The 10,176-nt window shown below is 42.4% G+C and overlaps 2 protein-coding genes across 3 annotated transcripts; both read left to right on the top strand.

Moving 5' to 3' along the window:
• Nucleotides 1-893: 893 nt before the first annotated feature.
• On the top strand, nt 894-3,760 carry LOC148041041 (uncharacterized). Its single transcript, XM_087668348.1, has 7 exons — nt 894-1,617; nt 1,723-1,985; nt 2,119-2,334; nt 2,440-2,515; nt 2,600-3,083; nt 3,213-3,297; nt 3,542-3,760. The coding sequence occupies exons 1-7, from the start codon at nt 894-896 to the stop codon at nt 3,758-3,760; spliced, it is 2,067 nt and encodes a 688-aa protein (XP_087524474.1).
• A 3,137-nt stretch (nt 3,761-6,897) lies between these two features.
• LOC148041040 (3-dehydrosphinganine reductase TSC10A-like) lies at nt 6,898-9,016 on the top strand. 2 transcript variants are annotated; one of them, XM_087687390.1, is made up of 4 exons: nt 6,898-7,411; nt 7,513-7,779; nt 7,875-8,028; nt 8,294-9,016. In XM_087687390.1, exons 1-4 carry the CDS (start codon nt 7,124-7,126, stop codon nt 8,608-8,610), a joined length of 1,026 nt encoding a protein of 341 aa, XP_087543516.1. In that variant the 5' UTR covers nt 6,898-7,123; the 3' UTR covers nt 8,611-9,016. The 2 variants fall into 2 exon arrangements, with proteins under 2 accessions (XP_087543516.1, XP_087543518.1); XM_087687392.1 differs by having other exon boundaries at nt 6,899-7,411; nt 7,516-7,779.
• Nucleotides 9,017-10,176: the final 1,160 nt, after the last annotated feature.

Raw genomic sequence — 10,176 nt, 5'->3', positions numbered from 1 at the left:
CCACCATAGCTATTGCATGATTTGTTGCATGGTATACATCCTAAAAGCAGAGTATTTAAAAATAATATACGAGCATATAATAGTTCTCTTGCATTTGTGTCACTTGGTGCCAATGTTGATGAGCTTTTGTCTGTTGTGGAAAATTCTTATACCTTTAGAGTGCATGGCTCCATTTATCATTGTATATGCCTTTGATTCCTAATGTGCAATGACAGGAAAGGCTAAGATTTGCACAACTTTATATTTATGATATCGAGCATGAGTTATCTAATCGGTTGGATGCTATGCCTAATTTATTGCCAAACTTGCTTGGGGAGCTTCAGTCTATGATGCATCAGCACAATGCATATGCACAAGCTTTTAGATCCGTGGGTATACAATTGCAAAACAATCCCTTGCATGATTTGAGAATGACTATTTTTGGGGTTCAACATGCTAATAGCCAATACTCAACTCCAGTGGCAACTGAGGTTGCGGCTATCATGCCAGGACAAGGTGATGAGAATACTCTTGATCGTCAAGACATACATGTTTATAGTCGAGATGGATGATGTATTGCTATTTCAAACTTGCATAGGGCATATATGCCAATGCTATACATTCTTCTTTTTCCTATGGATGATGATGGTTGGCATGTAAAGGTACCTTATAGTGGTGTTAATGTTCCAATTAATATACATGGATTGTCTAATAAGGACTATGTTATTCAGATGCAATTTTATGCATTTCGACTACAAGTGCGTGAGAACATTGAGGTGTGCATGTTGCGGGGTGGTCGATTGTTGCAACAATTTATTGTTGATGCTTATTGTAGTATAGAGCAATGTAGGTTAGCTTGGTGTCATCAAAATCAATCAGTTTTACGATCGAAAGTTTATAAGGGCTTAGCAGATATGGTGGGAGTGATGGATGATGGGCCGGTGGGGATTATTGGTGCCTCTATTGGTAAAAGGGTGGTTTTGCCATCTTCTTTTACTAGTGGGCCAAGACACATGTATCAGTTGTATCAGGATGCGTTTCGAGAAGTGGATGAGATCGAGAGTTATTTAGATGCACGGCATGTTTCTGCTTTGGAAGCGTGTTGGCGAATATATGACTATGCATTGCACAATGAGAAGACTGATATACAACGGTTGCAGGTGCACTTGCCTGATGAGAATTATGTGGTGTTTCAAGATACAGACAATATATCAGATGTTATGCATAATGAAGATATTAGGAAAACTACTCTTACGGAATGGTTTGTGTGCAATCATATTCATCCAGAGGCTCGAGCTATTCGGTATCAAGACTTCCTAATGTATTGGATGTGGAATGCACAACGAAAGGTATGGACGAAGAGAAAGCGTGGAAATACATGTGGTCGAATACACTTTGTGCCACCCACATCTGGTGAGCATTATTACTTGCGAATACTCTTGACAGTGTCTCAAGGATGTATGTCTTTTGATGATTTGCATACTATTGGCAACGTGGTGTACAACACCTTTAAGGAAGCCTATGTTGCAAAGGGCATGTTAGAGGGTGATGATGAGTGTGTTGTGTGCTTGGAAGAGGCTGCATCTCTACAAATTGGTGCCCAGTTGGGTGCTTTGTTTGCTACAATTTCGATCTTTTGTGAGCCTGCGTAGCCTGGTCAGCTCTGGGATAGGTTTATGTCACCAATGGTGGAGGATATTTTGTATAAGTTACAGCTAGAGCATGTGTATATATATTCTGCAGTTCTACAACAAGAGGCATCAAAGAGGGATTTATTGCATCTTCAGGATCTTTTGCGACAGCATGGGCGAAGATTGTTTGACTTTGATGGATTGCCTCATCGAACAGATTCTCAATTGTGTGCTAATCCTCTTTTAGAAGATGAATATGCACATGATATACTAGAGCAACGTAGAGTTTGTATTTGTATGGAGGCAATGTTGAATGATGGGCAGAGGGTTGCACATAATGCAGTTATAGATGCCATTGGTGGAAACTCTGGGGATGTTTTTTTTTTTTGATGGTCTCGGTGGGTCTAGAAAGACATTTCTTTACAAGTGTTTGCTTGCTAGGTTACGTAGTGATTGTCATATAGTATTAGCAAGGGCATCATCTGGCATTGCTGCTTTGCTTCTGCAGGGCGGTCGTACTACTCACTTGAGGTTTAAAATTCCATTGGATCTATGTAATCAATCCACCTGTAATATTCGTGTTCAGAGCGATCTTGCTCAACTGTTCAGGCAGTTGAGCCTTATTTTATGGGAGGAGCCTCCCATGATGCACAAGTTTGCATTTGAAGCTATTGATAGAACTTTAAGAGATATTATGAGCTGTGATAAATCATTTGGTGGAAAGGTTACTTTGCTTGGGGGTGATTTTAGGCAAATCTTGCCCATCGTGATGAAGGGCTCCCGTGAAGATATTGCTAATGCAACACTATGTTACTCTCGTTTATGACAGTATGTTAAGGTGCTAAGGTTGTCTGGGAATATGAGGATGTCAACCGCTGGTGGTGCAATGGATAATGGATTTGTTGGTTGGATTCAAGGGATAGGGGATGGAGTGGATATTACGGAGAATTGTGATAAGTTACATATTCCATCTAGCATGGTATTGAAAGGGCGCTCTATTGAAACCTTGGTTAATAGTGTGTACGGTGAAGTGTCCACAGTGAGAGACTTTGGAGCATATTTCAGTGAGTGTGCTATACTTGCAGCGCAGAATACAGAGGTGGCTTCTTTGAATCATTATGCATTGCAATTGATGCCAAGAGAAGTTATACAGTACTATAGTGCGGATTCAATTACAAAGATGGGTGATAGCTCATTTTTATACTCTGTAGAGTATTTAAATACACTGGATCTTGGAGGTGGATTTCCTCCCCATCTATTGCTACTAAAGATGAATACACCTATTATTCTGCTTAGGAACTTAAATCTAGCAAAAGGTTTGTGTAATGGTATATGGTTGATGTGTAAGGCATTCAATAAAAAGGTGATAGATGCTGAGATAATAACAGGGACAAATGTAGGGGAACGAGTTTTTATTCCTAGGATTACTTTTATTCCTAGCACCTTGCAATTTCTGTTTGCTATGAGGCGGAGGCAATTTCCTATTCGACTGGTATTTGCTGTGACGATCAATAAGTTGCAAGGCCAGACATTGTTTGTTGCTAGTCTTTACTTAAAGACACCAGTATTTACACATGGACAGTTGTATGTTGTATTTTCAAGGGTGAAATCCTCATGCGGTGTGAGAGTCTTATTGGATGAGGATGGAAGCAATGTGAATGTCACGATGAACATTGTGTACAAGGAGGTACTTCAGAAGATGCAATGAGGTGCATTGATTTTTTGCAAAGATGCATATAGAGATGAATTTTTTGGAGGGTGGAATGATATGCTTGCATTTTTTCAGAGATGTATCTATTGAATTTTGATGGCTTTGTAGTCCTTTCTTGGTGTGTATGTGAAATTGAAGCTGTATTTGGTTGGCATATACTCGATAGTAATTGAGTATATATTCCCTACACTGTATATAAGTGTTTGCTTGACTTTTATAGATGCCTACTCCAAACTGGGGTTATTATCCAGCTTCTGAGTATCAGAAGGAACTGCAGTGTATCTTGCGCACAGTGACAACGCATGATATTATAAGAAGAACGCTTGCAAGGGTCATTGAGCATTTATATGATGAAGTCAACATAGAGATTTTACTTCCAGTTTTTATTGAGGTGGTGCATTGTGGGTATACTCAGTGCTTTCGAGTGCATTACGGGTGAAGTTGAGCAGGAAAAGAGGTTTCGGCGATCTCACACTGATAGAATACCAAGGGGGTGGCCGGGGTATGAATTTAAGGGCCTCAGTTGTTTTGTGATGCTACATCAAGCTGTGACAATGCCTGCCGAGTGGTTTGCAAATGTTAAGCCATGTATTGTTATTCCAATGCTAAGTGATCTTTGTCAATTGTTAGATGTGTTCATGTTTACGTTGTGGGATTTTGAAATTTTAGGCACAAGAAAGAGAGGAAAGACTATCATGTCCCCTGTACCATCACCGGGACGAAGAGTGGCAATGGGACTTGCTTCACCTGAGCATGCTGTGTTGGAGAATGAAATTTTTCCCAGTGATTCCTCAAAGAAAAGAAAGCTTCATTTTGGTTAGGCCCCATGGAAAGTTTCAACATTTTTGTAGCGTTTGGATGTAGATGTATAGGTGTAATCAAGAAGTGGTACTTTGTGGTTTGTTGATACTTGGATTTATGGTACAAAGTTTTCGCCTCTGGAGCAAGCTTTGGATTTGGGCTTTGCTTCACTTATCTGTATTTGATGCTTGGATATGCTTACACTTTGTGGTTCATTTCAGCATAGCAATGTTATTTTTGATTGTAACATCGAATGATTATGTAGAGCTACTTCTAGCTATTGCGCATAGCAAGTATGGATGCAACTGCAATATTGGTACATGGTCATTACATGTATATATAAGTCTATGTACTCCTAGATGCATGTTTGGCCTTTTGTACATGCGTGTAAGAGAGAGAGAGAGGGGGGAGGGAGGGAGAGCATGAGTGAGTGAGTGTAAATAGAGGAGAGGAGAGGTGTAAAAGGGGTGAGAGATAGAGTAGAGGAGAGGGGTAAAAGAGGGGAGGGAGTGAGAGGTGACAAGGGGGGAGGGAGGAAGAGATAGAGGTCGTGGAGGGAGAAGAAAGATAACAAGGGAGGAGGGAGGGAATGAGGATGATAGATGTGAGAAAGAGAGATGGGTAACAAATGGAGGGGGGGTGAAGATAGGTAGGGAGAGGGAGGAAGAGGCAAAAAATAGTGTGAGAGATTCGGGATAGAGAGAATATGGTAAGCAAGAATATAGTTTCTTGCACTCAAGGATACAAAATATGCATTTTGTATGTCTTTTGTTTATGGTTTGGTGCAATGTTATTTCCAATTGCAACATCCAAGGATCGCATAGAGCTACTTCTAGGTATCATGCAAAGTACGTATGGGTAAAGTTTACGAGTTTTGTGTGTAAAAAAAGGCATTATATACATATGTGAGTCTCTATACACCTAGATGCAAATGCATATCTACCCTTTTATGCATGTCTACATGAGAGAGAGAGAGAGAGAGAGAGAGAGAGAGAGAGAGAGAGAGAGAGAGAGAGAGAGAGAGAGAGAGAGAGAGAGAGAGAGAGAGAGAGAGAGAGAGAGAGAGTGTGTGTGTGTGTGTGTGAAAATATAGTGAGAGATGTAAAAATTGTGTGGGAGAGGGGTCGCAAACAAAGAAGAGGCATAGACTAGTGGAGGGAGGAATACATTGTGGATATACTTAGCATTTTCAAGTGCATATGGGTGAAGCTGAACAGGATAAGAGGTTTTGACGATCTCACACTGATAGAGTACCAAGAGAGTGGGTGATGTATGAATCTAAAGACCTTGATTGTTTTGTGACCCTGCATCAAGCTATGACAAAGCCTACCGAGTGGTTTGCGGATGTTAGGCCAGGTATTGTTGTTTTAATGTTAAGTAGTCTTTGTTGGTTGTTAGATGTGTTTACATTAATGTTGTGGGCTTCTAAAATTTTAGGTGCAAGAAAGAGAGGAAATACTATTATGTCCCCTGTACCATCAACAAGATGAAGAGTGGTGATCGGACTTGCTTCGCCTAACCATGCTATATTGGAGAGTGAAAAATTTCCCAGTTATTTCTCAAAGAAAAGAAAGCTTCGTTTTGGTTAGAGCCTATGGGAACTGGAAATTTTTTTGTAACATTTGGATGTAGATGCATAGGCACAATCAAGGAGTAACACTTTGTGGTTTGTTGATACTTGAAATTGTGGTGCAAGGTTATTGGTGCAGTCTCTAAAAGAAACTTTGGTTTCAGGCTTTGATTCACCTATGTGGGTTATTAATACTGAGAGTTTGCATGCAACGCTTGGACAAACTTAAATTTGTGGTGTGGTTCATACATCTTTCATTTGTGGTTCGTTTCACTGTAACAATGTTATTTCTCATTGTAGCATCCAAGGATACAAGTTGTTTCTAATTGTTGTGCATAGCAAGTATAGATACAAGTTTATAAGTTTGGTGCATGGTCATTGCATGTATATATGAGTCTATGTACTCCTTGATGCAAATGCATATTTGGCCTTTTATACATGTGAGAGAGAGAGAGAGAGAGAGAGAGAGAGAGAGAGAGAGAGTGATTGAGTGCAGATATAGAGGGGGGAGGTGTAAATGGGGTGAGAGATAGAGGGGTTGTGAGTAGAGGAGAGTAAAGCATGTGATGTTTTTGTGATAGCATTACCCACTTTGCGATAGGGAAGTGAAGTTGCCTTGCGATACCACGGCAGCTTCACTTCCCTTGCACCTAGCTTTGCGGCAGCGAAGCTGCCGCGAAGTGGGATAGGATTCATTGTGCGGAACGCTAGTCACTGGTAACTTAGGCCAGTTACACATCGGGAAATAACCCTCACTTGCCCTGAAAATTGTCCAAACGTTTGAATACACATACACTATGCCTTATTCAAACGAGAAGAAAGAGTACGCCCATTGGTTATAAGGGAGAAGTGAAAGATGATGGGGAGGAGGTTTCAACTTTTGTTAGGTGCATGTTCAGCTTTTTAGTGGAAAAGCATTGTCATGTTGTACTTTGAGCGCGGACATTAATTTGAGAGGGGGGAGGGGGAGGGGGGTTCAACTTTTGTTAGGTGCATGTTCAACTTTTTGGTGGAAAAGCATTGTCATGTTGTACTCCGAGCGGGGGATCTCCCTCCCAAAAGTGTCTATCGGATGCATAATGCGGAGCCTATAAAATGATGGCACAACTGCAACATGGAAAGTGATAGTTAATTTTTAGTAGATAACTCTCTCTATCTAGTCTTTCTATCTATCTATACCAACACTAGAGAGAGAGAGAGAGGGAGAGACACTTAAGAAAATGTGTGAATCATGATATTTTCTCCCTCCCTCTGTCTCTCATTCATTAAATATATAGTTTACGTTGCTATGAGAAGAGCCACGAATGCTAGAAAGAAACCACGAACGAAAACAGGCACACAGTGTCATAGAGAGAGAGAGAGAGAGAGAGAGAGAGAGAGAGAGAGAGAGTGTGTGTGTGTGTGTGTGAGTGTGGTGCCTGACCTCCTCGCATGGCCTTCTCCCTGCTGGTAGCCCTACTCGGCCTCGCAACCGCCCGCCTGCTCCTGTGGCTGGTAGCTAGCAACCGCCGTACGCCCCACGGCCTCCGCTCCCTACGAGACAAGCACATCCTCATCACTGACTCCTCGCCGCCGGCCCTCGTCGCCGCAGCAGAGCTCTCCCTCCGTGAAGGTGCCTATGTTACCCTTCTCTGCAGAGACAATGCTAGCCTCTCTGCAGCACAGCAAGCTCTCCAGCTTCGTTATTCTGACAGCCTCGATGACCACCTGCAAATCAAGGTAGGATTGCTTGTAATCTCCATTCTTTGAACCCTAAACTACATTCTTGTACCGGATGGTCCTTATAATATGGATCCCCCCCTTATCATGGCGTGTTTCAGCAGTTCGCCAATATCCAGTCTGCCGAAGAGGCGGCCCTATGCGTTGAATCGGCGTTCAAGTGGCGGCCTGTTGATGTGCTCATATTTAGCTATGGCACAGGCAACCTAGGCCTCTTTGATGACCTGAAAATGGAAGAGGTAGAGAAGGTCACACCTTCCAATCTCATGGCAGCAGTCTACATGGCTCGTGCGGCTATCCGTTTCATGAAGCAGAGGAGCCAGGAGAGCAGGTCCGCGCTTGTGTTTGTCAGCTCTTCTGCTGGCGTGGTAATGATGCAACTTCCAGAGAAAAGAGAGAGCAGTCTTTGAGGGGATTACCGCAAGCTTTTGCTTTAACGAGTTCAATGGCTTTGAAACTACAGAATTTGACTAAAGGAGCAAGAGTGGATTCCATCACAGACTATGCCCTTAAAGGGCTGGCAGAGCTATTGAGGTTTGAGCTTCTACAGCATAACATTGGGGTACACTTCGTGATACCTGGAGCAGCGGCTTCCGCAGCACTCTGCAGCAGTCAAGGTAGTATGATAATCATGCACATTCAATCTCTTACTGCTACATTCAATGACAATGTTGAGAATACTGGTCATCTTCAGGTTATGTGTATCAATTCTGAGTCCCTCATTACTGTATTTTTACATTGTGGCTATTTGCATTTAACTGTAATGAGCTGTGATTGCTGGCTTGACTGTAGTTTTGTGCCGAGTAATGAAATGTGCTTATCTTGCATTCCAATTGTGGTCCTGAAATTCAGTATTCTTCTCATGATTATGTGAACAAACAGCGTCTCCGCAGCAGCAGTGGCGGCAGAGCTACAATGAACAGAGCTGCACTGCCCGAGTCGCAGAGAAGGTAGCAAGATGCATTCTGGATGGGGTGAAGAAGGGGCATTTCCTAGTGACAGTAGGGGTGGATGCATTCCTGGTTGGTGTATTGGCACGGGGTTGCATACCTGCAGACTCGTGGCTCAGAGCCATTCTTGAGTTTCTACTGCTGATCCCTCTCAGGCTTCTAAGCATGGCCCTCAACTCCCGCACTGCCATCCTGCACTACCACCGGCACAAACAGCATACCTGCAGCACCGCCACGGCCATGTTCTAAGAAACACACAGTAGCTGTCTATTAGATTCCCCAATTTATTTGCTCATTACATTCTTATCTTTTAGTTCTAAGTAACACACAGCTGTCATCAGATTCCTCCATTGATTTGCGCATCACATTCTCATCATGTATTATTGCCATGGTGACAAAGGTCACAATTGTAGTTCTTATGTGGAGTTGTGGTGTACCATTTTCTTGCAGACCATTCCAAGCCATAAGAAGGCTTTTTCTTCCTACCATTTCCATGGTGGAAAGCCCACCATTACTACGCCTCACGTATCAATGTGGTAGAGAAGGATCATCGAAGGGTCATTCTGTCTCCCTATAATTATCCAATGAAAAGTAAAGAATACCCTCACGAGGTTTAACTAATATATGGTCCCACTTGGAAAGGGCAAAATTCTGATTCGTTAATAGTTGTTCCTATGGTATTGTTCTAAAATTTTCATTCTTTTATGTGCTGCCTTTCGCTACACACACACACACACACACACACACACATGCACGCGCGCACACGCATGCACACATCCATTCAGTTGAATCTCTCAAATCTCTCAACCCTTGTTTTTAATGCAATGACTTGCCCAATGGCTTACTCGATTGCCTTGACAAGATAGATCCTCACGGTTTAGTCATTTCCACACTCTCACCACATGGGCTGATAGGTCGCCCACATTTTGCTCTTGGCACGATAGGCACTAGGGAGTTCCCACTGCCCAGATTCAATGGCAACTATTCACACTACACGTGCCATGCATGAGAGCACAAAGGGGATGTGCACATGGTAGCGCTCTGTCTCAACCCTAGGTACGTAAGGGCACTAACATTCAAGGCTCAAGGTGCAAGCCACACCTACAATACATTGCACATTAGCATTGGTATGTTTCAACACTAGGTGCACATAGTGCACTCCCACTCCCGTTGCAAGGCACACCTTAGTCCTCCACACAACCTCATGACATACATGCACAATACACTAGGCACAACCTAAGCAACACATCACTATTAGATAATAATAGTGGAGCAACGTTGGGTGTTTGTACTTAGGAAACCTTTCCAAGGCACACACACACACACACTTACAATACCTCATCCCACCTAGATTCTTAACTCTTAGGCACACTAACCCTTGTTTGCATACATTTATTGCACTCTTATATTCACCTTAGCATAGACTTGTACCTCGTTGTTTACATGTAGAGAAAATATGCACATCTCAAGGCCGTTGATTAGCCACCACACAATGTAGTGTGCTTCATGTTATGTAGGTTAGGTGTAAAGACACGCATGTACTATCACTAGGTGCGACCTAAAGCTACACACTTCTTAGACAACATCATTCAAGTTGTTTTGGGCACACATTGTAAGGAAATCCATCGAGGGCACTCTCACACCTATGATACCTCATCCCACTTGTAACCAAATAACCCTTTGGCACAAAACCTTGTTCACACATACCAATTGCAAACTTGCACCATACCTAGCACACACCCATGCTTCACCATTAGGGAACATGAGATCAATGTACATCTTTAGGTTGTTAATTTCCAAACCACACACTAGTGT

This window comes from Lygodium microphyllum, chromosome 1 (assembly GCF_053477565.2).
Source record: "Lygodium microphyllum isolate KBCC chromosome 1, Lygodium_microphyllum_v1.1.10, whole genome shotgun sequence".
Lineage (NCBI taxonomy): Eukaryota > Viridiplantae > Streptophyta > Polypodiopsida > Schizaeales > Lygodiaceae > Lygodium > Lygodium microphyllum.
Note: the sequence above shows the minus strand (reverse complement) of the source record. Positions and strands in the feature narration are given on the sequence as shown.